A 25,611-nucleotide genomic window follows, 5' to 3' on the forward strand; every position below is an offset into this window, starting at 1 on the left:
GATGATGAGGATGAGCAGCAGTAGTGATTAAGACGGGGATGCAGACGCGGAAATAAGCGGCCAAATCTGCCTCGATTGACGGTGACGGAGCGGCACCACCACCGACACCACCACCAAACACCACCAACACCAGCCGCATCCGTCGGTCGGCGGATGGAGATGCGTCGTGAAGGCGGAGGGATGCTGGTGGTGATGATATAGCAACTGCTGCAGGCTTCGTGTCGCATTGCCTGGCCGCCGCGAGCGCCGCCGGGGAGACGGGGGATGCTGTCGTCGTCATCGTGTCACAGACAGCGAGAGAACGAGAGGAGCGGCTTTGACATGGAGGGAAGCGGCTGTGTGTCGGCTGTGAGCTCAGGCCGCCCGCATCAGCGGGTTGGATGTGCCGCCTGAAGCCCGCAGGACCGGGTGGGGAAAAAAACACAATAAAGTTGGATTCTGGCCGGCGGGATTGAAATGTTTTCCGTGCGTAAAAGTGAACGGCCAGTGTGCTTATAATGCTCCACAGGAGCACCACAGCAGCAGCGTCTGTGCCAGTTCAGGGTGGATTACGTCTACAGAGCAGCAGGCCTCCATCTGAGGGCAGCTTCTGAACCATCAAGAGAAACCAACCACCCTGTTGCTGGAGGTAACCATTGATTCTGTTGTTTCACTGGACGCTGGCGTGCTGTGGTCCCCTGGGGAGGGACAGCTGTTGCGAAAGATGACTCACTTGCAGGCTGGCCTCTCTCCAGAGACCCTGGAGAAGGCCAAGGTGGAGCTGAAGGAGAACCCGGAGACTTTACACCAGGACATCCAGGAGGTCCGGGACATGATCATCACCCGGCCGGACATCGGCTTCCTCAGGACAGACGACCCCTTCATCCTCAGATTCCTCCGAGCGAGGAAGTTCAACCACTTCGAGGCGTTTCGGCTGCTCGCCCAGTATTTTGAGTACCGGCAGCAGAACCTGGACATGTTCAAGAACCTGAAAGCGACGGACCCGGGCATCAAGCAGGCCCTGAAGGACGGCTTCCCCGGCGTGCTGTCCAATCTAGACAGATACGGCAGGAAAATACTGGTCCTATTTGCAGCCAACTGGGACCAGAGCAGGTAATAAAGAGGCTGCTGGTGATGGGGCTGTAAAGTCTGTGTAATCTGATCGGACAGAAAACACATAAAGAACAGAAGAGAATCTGTGTGTTAAAATCCACATTAATTAATTGGAGTCTGGTTTGTAGAGCTTTCCATTCAGCACCACAAAATGACCTTTCATCAGGAAACAACAGGAAACCAACTTTCTTCTCTAATCAGTTGTGGAAAAATACATGAATTGCCATGTGGACACATAAAATAAATGTGCAGTAATCTGCTGCTACATCAGCCTCCAATTTCAGTTTTTCCACTTTTAGGGCCTGGCTGACTTTTTCGTGTCCCTCGGTACAATTTCATTTTTTGGGACGACTTCACTTATGTAAGCGAAATTTAGGTTCAGGCAACCAAAAAACACTTAGTTAGGTTTTGGAAAAAAAACATCACGGTTGGCCTTAAAATAACTACGTAGTAATTAGGTTTAGGCAACAAAACCAATGGTTAGGTTGATGCAACAAAACAACAGTTAGGTTGATGCAACAAAACCAATGGTTCGGTTGATGCAACAAAACCAATGGTTCGGTTGATGCAACAAAACCAATAGTTAGGTTGATGCAACAAAACCAACGATTATTGAGGGTATGCAAAATCTGATTACAATATATTGGCTAACAACTTAAACACACGACATAAAACATAAATATTGATATATATAAATATCAAGATTTATTTGTATTCATTTATATATTTTATAATTATTTATATATATGAAGATTCATTTGTATTTATATATTTTATATTGATGTATATATATACCAATATTTATTTTTAGGTATTTATATATTTTATATATATATATATATATATATCAAGATTTATTTATATATTTTATATTTACACACACACATATATATATATATATATATATATATATATATATATATATATATATATATATATATATATATTATATACATGTTGAGCGAGATTCTTTGCATTATAAAATCTGACTCAGCGTTTCCTTATACAAGGGTTTGTATAACTTAACACACATAATTTAGGGAACAAAACTACTTGGTTAGGCTTAGGAGGAGATCATCAAGTTTGGGTTAAATTAACTTCCGAAATGGGGTTACTTTAGTACAGAAGTTACCTAAATAAATAAGTAAATGTTTGTATTAAAGTAGCTACAGAAGTATTTTTCAGGAATACTTAAACCTTAAACATTTTCCAGCATGTCTTCACGGTAAACAGCGAATCCAGAAACGGCTAAAAACTGAGTAAATTTGAGGAATTGAATGAAATGGAGGCCGCAAAACTACACACATCGCACATCCTATTTACTAACTCTCACACAACTCATGCAGTTAAATCCAAGTCTCGCTTACACAATCGTATACTCACTATTTACCCCAAAACACATGCATTTTCACCCAAATCTAGTTTTTTTTTTTTTAAACACTTCCTCTAACACCGTCTCATGCACGGATTTACAGTGTGCAGACGCAAGCATGACAACTGTCGTGGCAAGAAATTCTAAATAATAAAATTTGGCCTCCATTTTCCTCCATTATAAAGCAGTTTTTTTATTATTTGTTATTTTTTTCATTCTTGGTGGAGGAATCCCAGAAAAAAATATGTTTTCTTCAAGAATTCAAGACAACAGTTTTCTTTTTGGGGTAAAGTATTCTTTAAACTTTTGGGTTTCACACAGGACACGAACAGCAGTCTCCTGGGTGCAAGTCCCCAACTTCCCTCCCTGTGTGGACTTTGTAAATTACACTTACGAGGATTACATGCAAATTGATTACATGGGTTACATAAGAATTATAACGCATTACTTGCCCTGAGTAGAGCTACAAACTGTTTCAGAATTTAATTTAGTCAATTACAAGCTATGATATTCTCTCCACTCCTCTGGCAAATACAAACTTGTCTTGTTTTTTCCTTCAGATACACATTTGTGGACATACTGAGGGCGATCCTGCTGTCGTTGGAGTCGATGATAGAAGATCCGGAGCTGCAGGTCAATGGTTTCATCCTCATCATCGACTGGAGTAACTTCACCTTCAAGCAGGCGTCCAAGCTGACTCCCAGTATGCTGCGGCTGGCCATCGAGGGGCTGCAGGTGAGCTCAGGCTTTGTTGGTGTTGTTGTTGTTGGTTTAGTGGTTGGGTGTGGAAAGTGAAGGACTTTAATACTGGAGACTGTGGTTTGCATCCCAAGACATTGTTTATTTTAATTTTATTGTGACTATAAACTTTATACCAAGTAGTTTTAGTTTAGTTGTCTAGACTTTATTTTCAAAAATGACCTATTTCGTCATTTAGGTCTTACTGACTTATTTTAAAAAAGCACCACCAGTTGGCATGTAAAAGACAAATGAATGTACATTTTACACATCACAATCATACTGGTGCTTAATGATATGAAAGCAAACAAACTTGTCATAAAAAAGTTGTATTGATAATCAATTATTTTACAAAAACTATAAAGAAAAGCAGTTCAAGATTTTAGAAACTGGAACCAGCTAATGTTTTAAGTGTAAATTAAACATCTTCGGGTTGTGGATCGTTGATTGGATGAAACAATCTGAAGACGTCACCTTTGACCTGATGTTTTACAACTTTCTGACATTTTATTGACTGAAGAATGCCAAAGATTTTGTTAATACAATTGACAGTATTGAAAATAAACATTACCCTTCCCGGCACTACCCTGCAACACATTCTCACTTGCTCAGAGCTCGTGAGCTTTAAACCGTTTCATGCATAGTGTCTTTACAAAATAAACTTCTCTTTTTACAGGAAGTCAGGTTTAGGTAATGTTTAGGAAAGCTCGTGGTTGACTCGTGGATGTATACAGGGAGCTGAATGCAGCGCTAGAGGCGGTTCATTCTTATGGAAGTTGCTCCGTGGTGCATGAAGCAAAATAAAAAGTCCTCCAGCTAAGAATAAAACGACCTGGATCTTCAGGCTGTCTTTTGAGTCCATTAAGCAAAGCTCCCTTTAGCCGCGCCTCCAAGCCCTTGGTCCAGCCTCGCTCTCATTGACGTGAATGGAGGAAAGAAAATATCTCTGTATTCAGTTATTGTCACCAATTTACAACTTTCAGGACCCACTGACTTAAATAAGGGATATTCACAGATCTGCTGCGTTACATACATCTCTTTTCCGATGTAAGTCTCAGAGGAGACTGCTTTGGGGTTTCATGGCGTGACTACCAAGTGACGACCGAGTCATGTGACTAACGACACCAACGGGTCTCCTGTCTTAACAACCAACTATACCGAATGGTCACAATGTTTAATTTTAGTCTCACAGGAGACACGGACAGAAGTTACCTGGGTGCACGTCCTGTTAGTTTTACTCATCCATTCACACGTCAATGTGTGGATCAGAGATGCGAGCGGATTGTCTTCTAATCCTAAAATCCGTTCCGACCCCGGCTCCTCCAGCCCGGGAAAAAAGAGAAAAGAGAACTCTTCGGCCTTTCTTGACTTCATAGAGTTTTTCATTTCCTGGTGTTGGCAGAACAAACCTGCGGCCTCGACTCTGCAGTCAAAACGTTCCACTTGAGAACGAGTCGAGCAGCGCGTTAAAGCCGTGAAATGGTTTTTAGAGCAATAATCACATTTCCATTTCAATCACACGGCTCTGCTGCCGGGCGGCGCTGCTCAAGGCTAGTTTGGCGGGTGGAGCGGTTGTCAGTTTGGTTTCATTCAGCTCTCGCATTCTCTAATGGGAGTCCAGTTTTTCCTTGTGTGTGGCACTCAGAGGACTCTTTGGATTTGTAATGCCGTGTTCACACCGGACGCGACGCGAATTTGCGGCGCGACCAGTTTACATGTAAAGTCAATCCACAGACGCGCTGCGGCGCGAATTTGCGAATGTGCGGCGAGATAGACGCGTTGGAGGCGGCGAGAACAGAACGTTTGACCTGGGGCGAACAAAGCGAAGGACGCGGCGCAAATTCGCGTGAGTTGAATTATCCCAACTCTGGCGGAGAAATCGCGTGACGCAAAGTTGCGGCAGCCAATCAGCGTTGAGAATCAGCGTTGAGAATCAGCGTTGAGAATCAGCGTTGAGAAGCTCCGCCCGTCACCACCGCCGTCTCCCCGTTTCTGAATGAAACTGCTGCTGCTCCGCCTGAACCAGCGCTGACAGCGGCTTCATTGAGACGCTGTTGTGGGACTACAGATAATAGTATGAACCCAGACACCATGGAGTTTGATGTTCCGACATATGTGGAGTTTACACAAAAAGTATAAAGCAGAACTGGTGGTTATTTCCATGGTGGATGGCATAATTGGTATCGTTTTACGGAGATACGCGAGAGTTCCTGGAGGAGTCGGTGAAATTCACCGAGCTGTGTGCGGCTACGGATGATGTTATGAACCCGAACACGAGGGCGTTTCATGTTCCGACATGTTTGGGACTTCCACAACAAGTATAAAGCAGAACTAGTGGTTATTTATTCCATGGTCGATAGCGGAAATGAAAGCTTCGTCGCTTGTCTCTCACAGAGGCAAGCAACAGAGCTAAGCCACGCCCCCTTCGCGCCGCGATTTTTCGCGTTTGGTGTGAACACCCTCGTTTCACTCGCGCGAGTAAACTTCCGCGGTGGACGCAGCGCGAGTTTTCGAGCCGCGTCCGGTGTGAACACGGCATTACACAGGTGTGATGCTGCATTGCTGAAGCTATTATTTTTTTTACAGCTTTAACTGTATAAAAAAAAAAATACATTCAGGGATGTATCGCTGTTCAACATTATGTCCTGTCTGTGTGTAGAAGTTATTGATTTGGAGAGCAGAAATTACACATTTACGCTAAACTTGTGTTTTTACTCCCTGCACAAGACTCATAGGTTCAGAAAGAGATTTGAAAACATCTCAGCTGCAGGCAGAATAACTACATCTCTAGAGGATGGAAATAAAATTTAAAAAAGACAGACAGTTGACTTACACGAGTCCTCTCCTTCCTGCTGGGTTTTCCTCAACAGCTCCTTCAGCTTCCTCACAGACTCCTCCTTTTCGTTCAGCAGTGAACTCATCCTCTGGATGCTGAGGAGGACAAAATCCAGTCCTTATTACTAAAGAGGACAGCGGTTGTTCAGCTCACGACCTCAATGTGTCGGAGGGAAGAAATATTACTTCACTAATCAACCAGATGAAACGTTTGACAAAACTATACAATGCACAGGCAACTTTGTGCTGCTCTGTAGCTTTGTGCTTTGTATTTTGCGTCTTGCGTGTTCTTCTCACCACGTATAATGTTGTATTGTGTCTTTCATCCTGTACCGTTTGTGTTGTTTGTTATGACCCATCAAGAGACTACAGATGCAAATTAGCTGAAGCTCTAATCTGGTACAGTGCATCAAATGGTGACATTTGTTTGAACTGCACATGGTCACTTTTAAATAAAGAGAATTAATCAATGACAGCGGAGCATCTTTTACCATCCGCACACATTTTAAAAAACAGCTGAAGTCGATGCATCGGGCTCTTACTCTTGTTTGTGTTTATCAGATGCTGCACTCGACTCCACCTCCACCTTGAACAGCTTAGTCCGGAGGTTTTCCAGCTCAACAGTGCTGGGCGATGCATTTCTCTAAAGTAGAATAATACAAATATTAGGACAGCATCTGTAAACGTATGAATGCGAGAAAGAGAAGAGGCGGCTTTTGGGGGACTGAAAATGAAGTTTTAAATGAACCTCAGACTGCCGCAGTTTGCTCTTGAGGGTTTGGATCGTGCCGTCCTTCTCCTCAATCCGAGCGCGGCTGTCCTGCAGCTCCGTCTGCAGTAGCTGGGTGGCCTGTTTGTGGTTGGACACTCGGCTGCTGGCTTTGATCCGAGCCTCCTCCAGCTGCTCAATTTGTACTTGCAGAGTCTGAAACGTCCGCAAAAAAGGTCATTTTGAGTCATTGAGACCGGTGCTGCATGGAGACGGTTTAGGGAGCGACAACATCCACCAACTTGTTCAGGCCACGCTGTGCTACGTTTTCCCATGATGAGCGTCTCTCAGCCAATCCTTTAAAAACGGCCCACAGATCTTTACAGAGGTTTCATTTATTCTTTAAACGCTCAGTCATTTCCACAAACAGCTGGTCTATGTTGCTTTTAGCAAACTAAGAAAAACAATATTAAGTTTTCTTAATACATGTTGTCTAAATGTTAAGTTTTTAAATCTATTTTGCACTTTATTATCATTATCTATATTCACTTTATGTTGGATAGGAGAGAAACAAATATTCAGTACGTTTGCACATGTGGAATAATTGACAAATAAAGCTGACTTTTGAGACGCTGTTCCTGGAGGAGTCGGTGAAATTCACCGAGCTGTGTGCGGCTACGGATGATGTTATGAACCCAAATACGAGGGCGTTTCATGTTCCGACATACTTGGGACTTCCACAACAAATATAAAGCAGAACTAGTGGTTATTTATTCCATGGTCGATAGCGGAAATGAAAGCTTCGTCGCTTGTCTCTCACAGAGGCAAGCAACAGAGCTAAGCCACGCCCCTTTGGTCGCACCGCAAATTCGCGTTTGGTGTGAACACCCTCTTTCTACTCGCGCGAGTAAACTTCCGCGGTGGACGCGGCGCCGCAAATTCGCGTCGCGTCCGGTGTGAACACGGCATAAGCAAGCGTCTGTTGGGGATTTTTTTCACGGCGTGAAAACGCATTCGTCCTCTCATTTGTCAGTACGACGTTAACGGCTTTATTAAAATTAACATCTTGCCTGTATGTGTGTGTGTGTGTGTGTGTGTGTGTGTGTGTGTGTGTGTGTGTGTGTGTGTGTGTGTGTGTGTGTGTGTGTGTGTGTGTGTGTGTGTGTTATTGCTTTTTCAACATCCTTGTGAATCATCTGCCAATTTGTTGCTGGGCTCCATTAGTCAATGTGGAATCTAAGGGGAAGTGTTTCAAGAGAGAAATGTTGCTCGTGAATGATGCCAAACTTTCAAAGACGCATTTTCTTTGAATGTTACGTGAAATTTTCATCCTATATTTCTGGTTTTTCATTAAGGCGACAACTTTAGAGGAGGAAATCTAATCCCTGAGGGTAAAAGATGGTGATTATAATTTAACAGCTGTTTTGTTTATATGTTATCGTTCAATTGGCAAATTACAACTAAAGATGAGAAACAACTTTTCCTCACGTAGTTTCCTAGTGGCATTACTACTACTACCGACACATTTTCTGATTCCCCAATCAGGGAAAAAACAAGAAATATAATCAAATATATTATATTGTAATTGATCCCCATTGCAAAATGTAGAGGTAGCTCCCTTTGCTCCGAGAGATCGTACCCGGTGGTAATAAGTGAAGCTTATTGGGAATCAATCTAAATGCTGCTAGGTTCATTATTCTATCGCCATTACATTATGCAATCTACTTTTGCCTTATCCAGTGTGTAATTCATGCTGATTTTGACGTTCGTGCTTTGCATGTAGGGGTGCTGTGGCTGAAGTGCTAACGAGCCGCTCAGCTGCAACGATAAAGGATGCACAAACAGGTTGAATCCATTATTCATCACCAGCTGCAGTGTTTGAGCAAAACAGGCAATGTCGCGGACACATGCAGCCACTTTCCCAGTTAGTCTCCACCTCGTCAATTAGTTTAGCTAAAAGGTTGTCAGCTGTGTGTCTGCCTGGTGTACTCCGTCAGGGTTTCCTCCAGTGGATCTCAAACCCGGCGCAACGTTAGCGAACAGAGACCACCATGGGCGACTCCTCTGGCTGTATCGAAGTCTATGAGAAAATCACTCTACTGCTCTCTTTTATTTATTCCCTCAGTAAACATTGTAAACATGAGTTTATGAGTAAATGATGCTCCATTTAGCAGGGTATGCTTTATGGCGGGGCTTGCTGTGATTGATAGGTTGCAATCAAGCTAAGATGACGATGGCAAAATCGCGGAACTCGAGCCTTCAAGACATCAGTCCACTAACCAACGGTCCACTAACCAACGGGTGACTTCCTATATACAGTTTATAATTAGCACCCAGAAATACTATAGTTTTATATATTTTCTTTATTATAAATTGTACCTGCAATCAACGAGTTTATGATCCTGAAGGTTGAACAGTAATGCTGGATATCTAATCATATTTAGCTTTAATAATAAATTGTGATAACATAACTTAATGTAAATCAGTGTGAGCAATATTTCTTCTTATTTGTCTTTATGTTTCGAGTAAGATGTAAATAAATATGACATTTCTACATAAGCAGGAGGCTTGTCCCACCTCCTCCACTCTCTGTAAACATTAGTCATCCGCAGTGTCAGCGGTTACGGTCGTACGTCGGGAAAAATCTTCCACCTTTTTTGTGGACGCAAGCAAGTGCATCAGCGTGAAGCATCCACATATAACACACTTCTGACGGCTCTCCAGACACAGATTAGAGCCTGAATTATTAATGTGGGCTATTAGCTGAGCCCTGAGTCATTCCCAACTGCACTCACACAAATGGCTGCTTCTCTTCTGATGCAGCAAATGGAAGGAAGAAGCGCAATCTGATTTGATTTGACAAATGAAATGCGGCAAAACACGTTACAAAAATCATTGAGGATGTATGTGGACAGGAAAACACATTTAAAGATTGTAACTAGATTTATTTTCTTCATTGTCAACAAAACAAATCCTGCTGCCTCAAATACTTCACAGTGCACCAAATGGGGATTACTCCGCCGCTGAAAATAGTCCCTTACAAATGCATTTGTTTCTCGTGTTTGAGTAGTGTTTGCTAAAAACTGCAGAGCGTAGATGTTTTAGGAAATTGTTTGTTTTTTGTTTGTTTTTTACAAAACGTTTTGATTTATATCTTCAGTGGGATCCAAAGGCTTTTGGGGCCAAGGATGTATTTAGAGAGAGACAAATTGTTGGTTTTAATCTCTTCATGGGATTTGTTGAAAATCTAAATAAAAATAGACGTCTCATTATTTGACATTATAGTCAGGAATCAAACGCATTAAGACAAAACTTCAAACAACTGAAAAGCAGTTACAACCAAAAAAAAGTAATAATATTATACATTTGGTGCCGTATGTTTTCCTCCGGAACAACAATCTCTGTAAAATACACAAACAAATAAATAAATAAACATCAACATTCACAGTACATGGGAATAGTAGAGCTGAGCCACGCACGTGCACACACACACACACACACACGCACACACACACACACACACACACACACACACACACACACTGAGAGCTAAATGTTGTTAAACAGCCCCAGTGAGTCACGTCGGTCTCAGCAGGTCGGCTCATGGACCTTAAGGAGCGGTAAGTGTTTGGAAGCAGCTGAGTCAGACTCACCTGCCGCTTGAGGGTTTGATGCAGTTTGATTTACGCTGAACACACCGCTCAGGTAACGTCTGTGTGCATCAGCAGCTTTGTATTGTTAATTAAAGGAAAGTTGAACCATTTCACACAAGGTGCTACCTCCGTGACCTTAAGAGCAAATACTACTGAGACCATCGATGTACTTAAACACATTGGTACACATAGTGCACGGTGCAGCCATATACTGGGTTTCCTCGTCTTGGTTCAATTTAATATTTTTGTCTTGCATTATTTCTTTAGGATGGAACTATTCTTAGAAAAAGCCAAATGTCGTCTTTTGGGATTTTCAGCATGACGATCATGCAAACCACTCCTCAGCTAAAGAAAATAGATATAATCTGTAACGGTGACAAATCCAGACTCGTTACTTTGAAGTAATATTTCACGATTGAATCGCTCTAAACTGAGCGTGACGACGTTATCTTGAAAAACTACACTTCAACATCCTAAAATGAGATATATAACCACATTCTTGAATCCCCCCTTTTTTATTACAACGAAAGAAAATCTAAAATCCTTCCTGTTTATCTTTCATCTCGTCCTCCGTGTCGATGCGGCTCAATCTGCCTCCTTTGTGATTTCCTCTTCGGCATGGAAATACAAAAAAGCATGTAGGGCACATGCCTGGGGATCCACATTTGTAGCACACAGTATGCTGGAGGATCAGAGACGGGTACAGTAGTCTGGATCCCTGCTGCTCATCACACCCACATAAACACCACAGAGTTTTTGTTTGTTTGTTTTTCCTATTTTTTGTGTGTCACTTGTCAAGAGGCAGGCTGAAAATGTGTGGACAGGGAGGTGTGGTAAAAAACATGCAACAAAGCTTTGGTTACTTTAGTTAAACTCTCACCGCTCGTCCAAAGTGTCTGCAGCTGTTCAACAGAATTAAACGACATACCATCAATTCAAGTTGTTCCGTTTGTCGTGAATGTTGCACGAAGATATTCGAGGGATTATCGGCACGATAGCGGATCAAGATGGCCGGTAGATAATATTATATTTTCTGCGCAATAAGTGATATTTTTAGTGTGAGTTTGGAGGAAATGCTCTTGGAAATTGTAACGGGGTTGATCCTCTGGGGAATTTGAGTGTTTATGGTGAAATCATGACCATCTCTGTAAATTTGCGTAATCAATATTTTAAGTTTGATCGAGCAGGAGGAGAAGCACAGGAAGTCAACAAAAGTCAAAACATTACGAGTCATCCTACGGGACGTTTAGTGAGAACACCGCTATGATACGTCTGTGGTTGATCTTTTGACAGCGGAAGTGCTCAAACTGAAGATTCAAAAAATCTTCGACGTGCCAGAAGTCCGTCCGATAGTTGATAGTTCAGATAATTAATCAGGGTCGTGACAGGGTTCCCGTTGACCCTCTCTGTGGCCCGGCTTTAACATAACATGCAGCACGGTACACGGCTCCACCTAAATGTCTTTAATACTCCGCCATACAAGAGATTATATGAAAGCGTCTGTGGAAACACAGGAGGTGAGACGTGAGCGGTATGGGATTCAAACCTTTCCGGCTCGTAATCCTGCAGGATTACAACGTTACGGAGGGATTAAAGCTTCAAGTCTGCAAAACCTTCTTTTTTGGGTTTGTTCTTCTCGAAACAATCAAAGTAGTTTCACCGTTTCTCCAGAACGTTCAAACAACATCATTTACATATAATCATGACAGAGACATAAACATTTAACCTTACATATTTTTGATAGAATAAGATGAAGGAAATCAAATAATTTTACATTTATTTTGGATATTTGGATCTCACAGTTCCCATCTTTTTAATATTACCATTATTTCTTTATGAAAGCTCAAACTTTGCACAACATAAAGCATGTTGTAAATTGTATTATTTTATAACTTTAGACTTATTATGTTTGCAGTGTTTTTGTTCCTGTGAACAAGCACAGACACGAGACCTGTTTCTGTGGTCAGAGATGTTAAGGTGATCCGTCACAGCCCGACCCCGCTGACCTCAGACCAGCAACCTGCCACTCAGTAATGGATTTCTGGCCTGACACTGAAGCTGCATGTGTGTCTCCTCATGTAAAGCTTTTCCCGTCTGAATAAAGAGGATTTTTACATCCGTCTTAAGTTACGCAAAAAAAACGTACTTACTTACTTACTTAAGGCTAGGCAAGTTTGTAACGCACATTTACAACAAGACAATTCAAAGTGCTTCACATAAAACCATTAAAAGCATCAAAACATAATGCAGAAGTAAACAAATGTAAAAACAATTAAGAACATTCATTAAAACATTAAAAAAACAGTCAGTAAAACATTAAAAAGCTATAAAAATAGAATAAAAGTTGCATTGCAGTCTAAGAAATAAAATGCAGTCGTGACTTATTTTAACCATTATCTTTTCCTCCTCAGTGGTTTTGTCTGAATTTCCCAAAAATGCCGCTATTGCGTTAGAAAGTAACGTCCGTATGTGCCGAGTTGCGAGAGAGAACCTGTTGGCTGATAATAGAAGTCGTCTCCCTGAGCTTTCTGCAGACGGGAGGATAACGAGGCTGCAGCCTAATTAGACAATTAAAGCCAAATCAAGTAGCCGCTTTGAGGCGGCCATCACTGTGAAGTAAAACAAAGTCGATGGCATCGAGTCAGGTCCAAATGATGTGACGTCTAATCAAGGCTGGTTCGGATTTGTTGTTTTGCTGGAGACCAGGGCCCTGTTTCTCGTGCCTGGCTTACTGAGTTAGCGGGCAAATTGTCAGGATAAGATGACGCAGGTCAGGCTTTTCGGTTTCTCGAAGCAAGATTAGATAAATCACCATAGCAACACAGCCAAAAATTTAAACCTGCTCCCGGGCAGGCTAACTGAACTTCACTGGATAAACTGGACACTCCCACCGGACAAAAAAGGCAGCTCACTTCCTCATTGATGAAGGAGGGATATTAGTTATATTAGTTTTATAGGGAGAGAGTTATTTCAGATCGCCAGGATCCATCCTTTACATCATCATGACTTCCTGTACGCGGCGATATAGATCTTGCCGGCAAGAAATAATTTATTTACGAGAGCTTTTCGAGCCGCGGACATTGATCACCACAGGCGCAGCCGATTGACCGTCTCACAGACATAGACTATCAGCCGCTGCATGCCGCAATGTTCTTAAGTTTATTTAGCTCTTAAGAAACTTATGGATGTGTTGAAAGCACTCATAATTATATGACAGTGTTATTAGTACACCATATATATCATTATTGTAGAACATGATTAAGGTGAACTCGTGGTAAGAAGAATACAGAGAGAATCATACACAATTTATTTTCACTGCTTCAATTGATTGAATTTCTGATTATGAATAATACATACATACTGATCCGCCCATACACATATTCAAACTCCTAGTTATATGGTAATCTACACATATTTGTATATACACATATATAGTACATGATACATAGGCACATAAAGTACATATATACTCATAAGTATATATCTATTCATATACTACTTTTAAATAAATATAATCTGATTGAGTTGGGTGATGAAGCATTTAAAATTAGCCGATACATTTTACCAACACTGACGCATTTAACTTGTCTGATATATTTGCAACATTTATGTCTCGCAGCGGGGCCGCTGTTAAGCTGCGTTCACACACAAAAAAATTCAAAAGCGTTGCGAATCTAATGCTGTGAATGCAGCATTAGATTTTGCCATGATTATGGTCTTGAAATCCTCATATGTGTTCATGATCATCTCCTCTTTCTCCGCGGAGGAAAAAAAAAGGTATTTGCCAATTGTACTGTTAGTGCTCGATTAAATTAAATTAATTAATTAATGAAAATCTCTGCATTTCACCCATCCCTGGATGGGGAGCAGTGTCTTGCTCAGGGACACTTCGACATGTGAGCTATGGGGGGACTGGGGATCGAGCCGGCTACCTTGTGGTTGTGGGATGACCACTCATCCCCCTGAGCTACAGCCACCCCCAAAATGATTATCCCTTCTGAAGAAGAGTGGGCACGCACATTTATCCAGATGACTGACGTCGGGTTAGAATTAACGAGACAGTTTCAGTACGGATCTTCCGTGGAGAAACAGAGTTAGCCTGACGTCAATCATCTCGCTAATTTAAGATGGATGCAAATGGATAATAGGACATTTGCTCAACTGTGTTGAGCCAGGTACGAAAAATAGGGCCCAGCACTTGTTTTAATCTTTTAATCTTCTAAAAGGGATGTTATAATTATGAAATACATGTTCCTTTCACCTTGTATGTGTATTTCTTGTATTTTATATACACTTATTGTATTTATTTTGACCACAAACAGGCAAGGAACCAAATATGGTGCCTTCGTTGATGTTAATTTTCTATCTAAAAATAAAACAGTAAATGGGTATTGTTGTCCTCCAATAGCACTCTAGGGTTGACATTTTGAATTTCAAAGTATTTCAATGAGTGCCCTATAAAGGGTTAAAATGACTCGAGGAATCAAATCAGTGCATCCTTATTTCTTGCCGACAATTAGGAAAAAGGTGTCGCTGGTCCAGAGTGAAAATATCTCTCTGACATGATGACGTTTGCTTCAGACGTCGTGGTCCCCAGAGGATGAATCCCAACGATGTTGTTGAGCTCAAACACTTTTTATATTTCAAGTGCATTGGGTTTAAAAGTGTCATGGGAGCACAATGTTAAGACCCAGATGCAGACCACAGGAGAACAGTATCAGTGAAAGGAGTTTTATTTCAGTCACAACCAGACAGTGTGGAGCCCGAGGTCCGACACAGAAGCAGCAAATCACAATCATGAGTCCCGTGGCTCGACGCTGGAGGCTGATGTGGCAGATGTGTAAGTCCCGTGGCTTGACACCGGGGAAGAGGGCAGACAAACAGGTACTCTGGAAGCGAGGAGAGAGGGAGTTAGAGAACAACTAAGACAATGGAGACCCTCACAGGGCGGCAGTGACGCCTACCGGGGCAGAAGACGTAACAGACGGACAACCCAGGTCTGCAGGACCAGGGTTGATATGGAGCCAGTGATGAGCCAGATTGGCCGCAGCTGTGCACCGCTCGGGGGTGTGGCCATGGGCGGCATCTGGAGGTAGGACCAAGAACACACAACAAGCACATGGCAAAACAAAACAAACAGGGGGATGACAGACACATGAGGTAAGGAGACTTGGGGGAACAGAGGTAAACACACAATGGTCCTGACAAAAAGCGTTTGTGAAAAAGATCGTTCTTTAATCAACACCTTTCCTGTTATATTTAGTAATGCCCTTTCATCTGACATCTTGACCTTTTTCTCCTTTTTTTTTAAGAGCTCAAATTCCACTTCACTTGAAATAGAAGAGTAAAAACAGAAAAAGAAAAAAAGGAATTGGACTCATTGATTCAAGAAAGAAAATGTAATTTTCCTGTCGCGGTACAATTGACTGAACATTGATTAAAGGGAGAATCCACGTCCTAGAAAGTGATTCCTCCTCCTCCTCATCCTCCTCCTCTTCTGTCCCCTCTGGCCTCTCCACCCCTTTTACTTTTGTTTTCTTTACCCTCCCCCTCTCTCTTAAACAACATCTCTCTCTCTCTCTCCCTCTCTCTCTCTCTCTCTCTCTCACTCTATTCAGTCACTCCATCATTGTTCGTCAGAGAAAACGTTCTTCATGTGATTTTGAGTTTCTGGAGAAAAAAAGCATATTCTGAAGCTCGTGCTTCATCTTTCTGTTCAAAGAGGAACTCAATAATCATACGGTTTATTCATATTGACAATGTCGTCCAACATTTTTTATTAAATAGTGATAGAAATTCTCCAAAAAATCTCCTTCCCGCTGTCACATTTTTCACATTTCTCTTTCGCATCTTCTTCTTCCTCAGCAGCCAGATGCATGATATCGAACCCCTTCCCTCCTCCTCCTCCTACTCCTCTTTCTTCCTCCACCCTCCTCCCGGAACATCCCACCATTGCCACGTTGCCACGGCAACATGTCGGCCTGCCACGCTATCTGCTCTGCCCTCTCCTCCAGATGGGCTTCCTTTAGTTGCGCCGAGACATGAAAACACATTTCTGGGTCTCTTCCGCCTTCCAAAGACTCGGCCTGTCAGCGAGTTCATTACCGTATATGTATGATGTGAGTTATGCATAATTAATAATAGTGTGACGCTGCTCACTGTGTACACACTGCGGCAGAATATAAATACAGACACAGATTAACAGTAATAGTGGTTTTAAGCCATTTTATCTTTAGTGCATATTAATCTTATAACTAGATAACTAGCACATGTGTGCATGCTAACACAAGATGATAAGATGGTCAACTTTATTAAACATATGCCTGCTACAAATCAGCATGTTGCATCAAGCTCTATTAATATGATGTTTAACATGTATTTTCTGTGTTTAGAAAGAAAGAAAGAAACATGCACTTTATTAATCCCCTTGGGGAAATTCTTCTCTGCATTTGACCCATCCCTGGATGGGGAGCAGTGGGAAGACCTGTGCGCCCGGGGAGCAGTTGAGGGTTCAGTGTCTTGCTCAGGGACACTTCGACATGTGAGCTATGGATCGTACCGGCTACCTTGTGGTTGCGGGACAACCACTCATCCCCCTGAGCTTCAGCACCAAGACAAACAAGATGATGTTATTTTTCACAGCTTTGTGACATTTTATATTCTAACTGAATACTCACCTAATCAAACGGATACTTAGATAGAAAGCAGATGAATCACTACCGTAAGAAAGCTTGACTTTGAGTTTGGTAAATCGTCTCCTGGTTGGATTTTTGACTGAATGTAAAACTGAATTCTAAATGACTCGTTAATGAATTTTTCATCGAGCGTTACGAGGGGAGTGCGTTTGTCTCTTTGCAGAGGCCGAACGTCTGCAGATGTGTGGACAACATTATGCACACACGGTAGTACGGCACCAGTCGGCGAACTCTCAGTGGATTCACTCTGCATTAGCATCGTTACGCAACACCAAGACTAACTGGGACTCCTGAGGAAACTGTGCCAACAACGTCTGCAAGAAAAAGACACAGAATAGGTTTTGACCAACTGTTTCTTCTCAGACGGCAGTCCGATTGACTCCCAGTTTACCCGCTGACATCAATCCCGGTGATCCAGACCTATAGTGGAGTCTGTAAACAAGAAGCGGAGCGAACAAACAGTTTTTTGACGCGACGCTGCAGTATTGATCTCCTCTCTGCCTTTTATCTTCCGACTGCAGCCGTTCGTTCCGAGTGTTCTCCCACTTCAATAAAAAAACACGAGGGGTTTTGCGAGGGGTGTTGAAGAAAGATGCTGCCAAACTCTCTTGCCAATATTCAAGATCTGATTTCTGTTTGTTTACTGAATGTGTCTTGACCAGAAAACAACAGCGTCTCTAATCTCTCAGGATGTCCCAAATCTTCACGAAGCAGATTCACTCCCCTGAACTTTAAAGGGTACCTTTTGGTGTTTTTCAACCTGGACACTATTTTACTATGTTTTTTGTGTCAAAGTGACTAATGGGGACAACAATTGTGTTTTGGAATTGGTCTAGTATTGAGGGAGAGCGCTGCAGCCGCTCAACAGGCTCTAACGTGATCACCCTGTTGAACACGAGTCCACACTTGTTTATGCCACAGACAAACTCATAATTTAAATTATAAACAGTCGCTGACAGCATTACGGAAGGAAAAACCTACAGAGAAATTAAACTATTTTCTTTACCTTTCACTTTTGATCTGGTGGCGGCCGATAATTCAATATTATAATCTCTCAGCAGAGGCATAGTGTGAATAAACGGTTAAGTTTTGGCAATAAAAGTACAACTATAAAAACCACCACGCAGAAGTCGAACTTTTACAACTATTTAACATATAAAGCACTGGATCAGGATGTGAATGCTCAGTTCAGTTTACATCAGTTTACTCTCTCTCTCTCTCTCTCTCTATATATATATATATATATATATATATATATATATATATATATATATATATATATATATATATATATATAAAACATTAAAATACAAGTTAATCTCTTGGGTGGAGAGAATCTTCACTTCTTTCCTCTCGGAGCTCCTGAGTGCAGACGGCAGTATTTTAATAATAATAATCTTTCAGAAGCTCAGTTTAATTGGTGTGACCAACAGGAAAGAAGCTGTGAGGTAACGTTCGATTCCTCACGTGCAGCAGAAGTCTTTTACTATCTCTTTTTTTTCATAAATTTGCATATGTTCATGAACCAGGAAGTACTTAAAAGACCACCAAAAAAAAAAAAAACAGGGAAAGGTGGTCAAACAATATCTAAGGAGCAAAGAAAGGAGCATGAATGATTTTACTTTTGGAGAAACAGAGATGTCTGATTGGTTCAAAAGTGTTGGGAGTAAAAACAGCGACGAGGGTGTGTGTGTGTCTTTTGGAAAAGTTAACTAAAAGGTTAAATTGATCTGCTTAAGTGCATCATTGTTTTTTTCTGTCTCTTACTGTCAGCCTCACTGACGACTCACTCCTTTTCATTTCTCTTTTTTAAGTTCAGCGTTCGCTCCAGTCGAACGTCTCCTCTTAAAAAGTGCTTTTTGTGTGTAAAGAACAAGCCAGCAGCAAAATAATATCGTCACCCCGGGGTTACACTTTATATCCTGAAAGAAAAAAAAGAAAAAAAAGCACTCTGTTTTTTTTAACTGGAGGACACGTCTACTCATCCTGCTGCGGATGGGAACTGACAGTAGAGCGGAGAGAGCTCATCAAGCTGATGTGCTGCAGAAAGACGGAGACAAGGAGGAAGAAGACGTGCGACCACAACCTCCCTGACGCACGCCGATCGGTGGACGACGACCTAACATCAGCCGCTCCAATAGCGGACTGCTGAGAGCGCTTGTTCTCATAAGACTGGGATTCAGTCTTTGCAGCTTTTCTGATCTTTCTTTATCAGGACAAAAATATTTACACACAAAAAAAGTTTGTTATTCCAAATAAGCTGCAGGTTCTGAGTTTCTTTTCTGCTTCTTCAAACAAGAGATGATTATTTGTCATTATTTTGTTGTCTCTAACACAAAACTAGTACTGGTAAATTTGCTAAGAAACAGATAAAAAACATTCTTAAATAAACACCAGTTTGATTGCATTTCCCTCGAGGGCCCACAAAGAAAAACAAAAATCTGATACCTTTTCAAAACTAAATACAAACAAAAATAATCAGCACAAATCACACAGAATATGATCTTTTTTATTCTGATTTGGGCCCCTTTTTTTCAAGAATGTGGTCCTCAGTCGGGTAAAAGTCAGACTTTACTTTCCTTAACTTCATTGTCTTCAGTCTCGATCACCGGGTGGTGTGTTGGTTCATACTCTAAACTGTATCTTTAGCTTCTATCTTTTGTCTTTTTAACCTGTTTTCATACTTCATTCGCATATTTTAGACCCATGTGTCTGCTTCTCTCTGAAATCCTTTTTCCGTTTTTACCAAAAAGTCAATACATTGTATTCAGTGATTGCAGTTAGTGGCAGTGTTAGTGACTCTCTGTTCTCGTCCTCAGTATCATCTGACAACATCATCGGACTTCAACAACATTTGTTGTTCTTTTAATGGAATTTATTGATGAAAACAACAATATAGAAAATCAACAGACTTATATTTCTGTTTTGTTTTGTTAGAAATCCTATTTATTGAAAACTCTAATGGAATTTTTTTTCACAGTAAGGCTAGAAATTGGTTGTTGATGACAAGATGGTGCAGCCTTCAAACAGCCACCGGCACCAGCTGGTTAGCTTAGCTTAGCAGAAAGACTGGAAACGGGGGGAAACAGCTAGCCTGTGTCTGTCCGAGGGGAACAAAAATCCACCCATCAGCGTCTCTGAAGCTCAATAATTAAGTCGTTATGTGACCTTTTTGTTTAGTGTGTATTTAACTTCTCAAACTATCACGTGTAACGTGTGTGTGTGTGTGTGTGTGGGTGTGTGTGTGTGTGTGTGTGCGCATGTGGTTATCTGTTAAAGGACACATTGAGTATCCTTAAGGTGGACTTGCTGCTTGAGTATTTTTCTGTCAGCTGACTTCCTCTGCGCTTCGCTTCGCGCTTCGAGCGGATGTCGACACGTCACATGTCGTTACCGCTGAGTGTCAGTGCGTCTCTGAGGAGACTCGGTGTGTTTAACCTGCAGTGTGTGTGTGTGCGTGTGTGTGTGTCTCCCACCACCCTCTGGACGCACTGATGCTGCGTTTCGGGTCACGTTGGGCAGAAGGCAGCGATGGAAAGATTGTTGTGGTTAAAACCGCTTTCACACATCCGACAGCCCAAGATGGCAGCTGTCAGTGTTACTGCTGCCATGCGTAATGTTGTGCATGAGGAATGAATAGTTGTTGAATAGTAGTTGGATATGGAGCTACGGCTGTGTGTGTGTGTGTGTGTGTGTGTGTGTGTGTGTGTGTGTGTGTGTGTGTGTGTGTGTGTGTGTGTGTGTGTGGCAAATGTGTAGGATCCCTGTGTGAATCGAGAAGCCATCATTGATGTAATTGTCATGTAACTAGCGTACCTTTGTAGTATAACATACTCGACTTAGTTCTTCATTTTCACCTTCAAAAACCAGACAGTAACCTCCGGTTCTGTCCACACACTGGTTGTATAGAAGTCTATGCTTCATGTGTTAAAGCTGCATTCTCTCTCCTGACCACCAGGGGGCGACTCCTCTGGTTGTATAGAAGTATATAGAAATGACTCTTGATTTATTCCCTCAGTAAACATTGTAAACATGAGTTTATGTCTCAATCTCTCGTTTCAAGTCTTCTTCAATACAGCATGATAATTATTTAGTAAATGATGGTCATTTAGAGTCAAACAGACCATAAAGCAGGGGATGCCCTAGGGTGGGGCTACAGGTCGCTGCCGCTAACACGTGACTTCACGGCGACTACGTCCACTTCTTCTACACAGTTTGTGGAAAAAGCACATCAGAAGAAGTGCTCAATGTGCTCAAGTCTCCTCCGTTTATAAAACCGCAGAAAGATGAATTCTAAAGTCATTGGTGTAATTACTGCAGAAGAAAAGACCATCACCAGCCAGATTGTCGGCGTCTTTACTGCGTTTCACATGTTGTGGCTTCAGGGTCAGATTTAAATGGGTAAATCTTCTTGGGTGTCACAAAGCAGGCGATGGGCGCCGTTCTTTCCACAACAAAGCGAGCTTTGAAAATCATTTCTATCGTGTTGATCTTCTCGGAGCAGTGAATGAAGCAGCAGAGTTCACGGGAGGAAATACCAAATAACCTGCTGTGGCTGTATTTCAAGAACCACTCCTCGGTTCTTGACGTCGTCCTGTTGTTTCCTTCTGTCACTTATAATTCTCTTTGACCTTTTCACTCCGGAACAGAACACATGTGACCTGCAGTGACCTATTTGTTATCGGTATTTTTATATCCCAATAACTCCTCTTCCTTTAGTAGTTATTTCAACCATGTCAGAACTACAGTTATCACAACAATCCTCCGGTAAAAGGACTACATTTATTTCAGCAGGATTCTTAATATTCTTGTCCAAAAAAGCAATGTCACAAGACAGATCACATCAAATTTGATCAAAGAAAATTCTAAAAATATAGTATGTTATCCTAGAAATAACATTAAAGCACTTTAAAAAACTGGAGAGCTACTAAAATCATGAAAAATAGATAAGACAAATCTAAAACAATAATTTTATGAGACATCAAGACTCAAAACTACACCCAAATATTGACAGAACATAGAGCAGCAGTGATTCCAATATATATAAATATATGTATTTATTTATTTATATATATACAGTATAAAAATTTCTATAAATAATATTGTTATTCTATAACAATATAAGATATTTTAAAATCGTTACAATGATATTAAACAGATGGGCAATTTGTTACCAGACAAGATTAGTTTGACACTGACTCGTCAAATGTCATATTCCTAAAATCAATTGAAATATCTGCGTTGAACGCCAACCAAAGTCTTCGTTGCATTATTCTCTCTGCAGCGGTCTCCACCTTTAAACACTTTCTCTCTACACCTTTTCCATTCCTCACTCACAAACTCTAATTTACAAACCTGGCTCGAGTGATATATTTATATGAACGTCTGCCTAGAGCCTTTATGTTGTTGTTGCATCAGCTGGCTTTGTTATGTCAGAATATAATTTCACCACACTGCTGGACCACAGCCAGATAATGACTCACACTCTCTCTCTTTCACTCACTCACTCACTCACTCACTCACTCACTCACTCACTCACTCACACACACACACACACACACACACACACACACACACACACACACACACACACACACACAGTGTAATCATCATAATGTGTCCAGCGTTCAGGAGCCAGCTCCGGGCTAACCTGTAGGAACAAGGACTCATTTCCCATCCGGCGTTGTTGAGACCGTTTCCTATCGACGATGAGATTAGAGCCCATTTAGAAAACTAACCTAATGAAAAAAGGGACGGGGGAGACTCACCGAGGTCATTGTTCAGTTGCTGGAAGTCAAAGAAGACGGGGAAAAATAAACCCCTCTTGATTGAAACCGGCGCTCTTGTTATTTGCGATAAAAACACAGAGAGATTAGAGCTGTCATTAAGTCTCTGAGTCATCTGGTTATAATGGGATTATATTTCGCTTTGTGTCTCTTTTTTTTTCCTCCAACAGGACAGTTTTCCTGCCAGATTCGGAGGAATCCACTTTGTGAACCAGCCGTGGTACATCCACGCTCTCTACACCGTGATACGGCCCTTCCTCAAGGACAAGACCAGGAAGAGGGTGAGGCAGCATATGATCAATATTTCTTAATATAACGCAGTCAGAGACTAGCTGGTGGACACGGTGGAGCACTTAGCAGCTAGAGAGGAGGTGGTGGAGACCAAAAACAGAGCTAAAAGAGATGGTCGCAAACACATTTCGTGACCTTTTGGCCAAAAAGAAGAAAAAAAAAATGTTAACGCTAAATTAATCAGAATCAGAATCAACATCAGCTATATTGGCCATGTGTGTTGACACATACATGAAATTTGACTTTCACGTAGCTCTTCATACTTATATACATACACAATATACAATAAACTAGATAAATATAAAAAATATATTAAAGACAACACAGACAAAAAGTCAATTAAAGACACCAGAAGTCAGAGTAGTGCAAGTAGTGCAGATGGATGAGTCTGATTAATTGTTCATCAGAGTGACAGCCAGAGGAAAGAAAAACATTCCAATATTGATTAAAAAAAAATGGTTTATCTGGTTTTGATGTGGCAAAAGTAAAAACAAATATATTATTTTCTATAGTGTGATGAATCGGTCTTGAAGCAGATTTAACTGCATTGGAAATAAGTATATAGTATTGAGATTTATTTTGGGAAAAGCAAAAGTAATTTGGTTCGATTATTTTCTCAAAATGTCTACAACATATTGACTTTGTGTCGAGCAAAACAAAAACTGAGCTACTTGTGCCCTACTTTTAAATTGGTATTAGAACTATTGTTTTGCTATAAAGATCAATTATGGAACAATGATATTAAAGTAAGCCTTTTTGCCAGTGACTTTTGGCTTTTAAGCGTTTCAAACCAAAGTCCCTGATAGGAGCCGTCTGAACCTTCTGCAGATCTTCATGCACGGCAACAACCTGAACAGCCTCCACCTGCTAATCCACCCCGAGATCTTGCCGTCGGAGCTCGGCGGGATGATGCCGCCGTACGATATGGGCACGTGGGCGCGGGCGCTGCTGGACCACGCCTACGACGAGGAGACCGACTACTGTCCGGAGTCCTACACCCTGTCGGTGCAAGACCTTGAGAGGGACCTGGAGAAAAACCTGTCCCCGAAAACCATGAAGAGGTCAGCCCATCACCGTTAACGCCTCCTCGTCTGGAGTAGTTATTGTTGTTTTGTGTGTTACATATTCTCAAAAATATTCACAGCTGCTGCAGGGATCTGAACCAACTGATTATTAGGGCCTCTGTAGGTAAAAAGGAGGATAACGTCATAAATTAACCAAAAAATATTCTCTGAGATTAAAGTGGTAAAATAACAAGAAACACTAAACTACTAATGATGTACTTTTTACTGCACTACATTTATTTGACACTTTTGATGACTCAGTAGTTATGTTATTTATACTAAATATAATGAACAAATAGACCACCAGCAGCTTAAATAGAATTGTTAAAATGAGCTCCACCTGTATCAGCTGCATCATCAAAGTAATGTACACGTTAATGCATCAATAATTATAATCCAGTAAAATAATGTTACACTCAAATGGGCCATTCCTCGAAAAAAGCTTTTTGTACTTAAAGTATATGTTGACGCAAATACTTTTCTACTTTTACTCAAGTAAAATTTTGAATGCAGGGCTTTTAACTTATAACAGAGTATTTATCCTGTTAAGCATTGCTATTTGAAAGTTAATAAATACCTGTATACCGTAGATTCCAGGTGGAAACCTCTGGTGCAGAAAATTAAGCCAACGCACAAACAACTGCAGTTCCTCAAATGGCCACTTGAAGCTGGCTGCAAAAGCGAGTCAATCTCCAGAGACCTTTATTTAGCCTCTCATAGCCTATCTTAGCACAACATGGAGCGAGGATGATGAAATAAGAAGCGCTGGTCCAGAATGCGCTTGGCAAGCAGACGAAGAGCAGCACATTTAAAACGGGTGATGTCTGCGCTCACCTAGTGTCGTGTCCCTGCAGGTCTCAGTCGGTGGTGGAACCGGGCGTCCTGAAGCGACCGGACAAAGCCAAGAGCGAAGAAGACAACATGCAGCCGCTGCTCTCGCTGGACTAACTAAACCTCACACACACACACAATCGGCATAGTCAGCATTTAAACACACACACACACACACACACACACACACACACACACACACACACACACTGACTTACCTGTGCACCCAAACGCTGCCCTGAAAACACACCAATCCTCCTGAATGCAGCTGCTGTTGGATTCTTGTTTCTCTTGAACTCGAGGAAGAAAAAAAAATAAACTAAAGGAGCTGATTGGAAGATGGGAAACGAGCTGGAGACGAGAGGGACGTTTCCCTCACACTACCGATGGTGTTCTATACATTTATTTATTTGTCAAGTGCCAATTCCTCCCCCACTCCTCCCCCAAAACAACCGTAAATTGACATCTTTGAACAATCCAACCCCCGTCAGTGTGGAGCCGGGAAAACAAAGAAAGAACAAGTTGTGAAGTCCAACAGGTGCATA

At 41.6% G+C, this 25,611-nt stretch overlaps 1 protein-coding gene across 1 annotated transcript; it reads left to right on the top strand.

Annotated features, from left to right (window-relative positions):
- Positions 1-703: 703 nt before the first annotated feature.
- clvs2 (clavesin 2) lies at positions 704-25,183 on the top strand (the record flags this gene model as incomplete). Its single annotated transcript, XM_079215334.1, has 5 exons — positions 704-1,092; positions 3,025-3,199; positions 23,051-23,161; positions 24,000-24,232; positions 25,090-25,183. The coding sequence occupies 5 exons, from the start codon at positions 704-706 to the stop codon at positions 25,181-25,183; spliced, it is 1,002 nt and encodes a 333-aa protein (XP_079071460.1).
- Positions 25,184-25,611: the final 428 nt, after the last annotated feature.

This window comes from Taurulus bubalis, assembly GCF_910589615.1.
Source record: "Taurulus bubalis genome assembly, chromosome: 3".
Lineage (NCBI taxonomy): Eukaryota > Metazoa > Chordata > Actinopteri > Perciformes > Cottidae > Taurulus > Taurulus bubalis.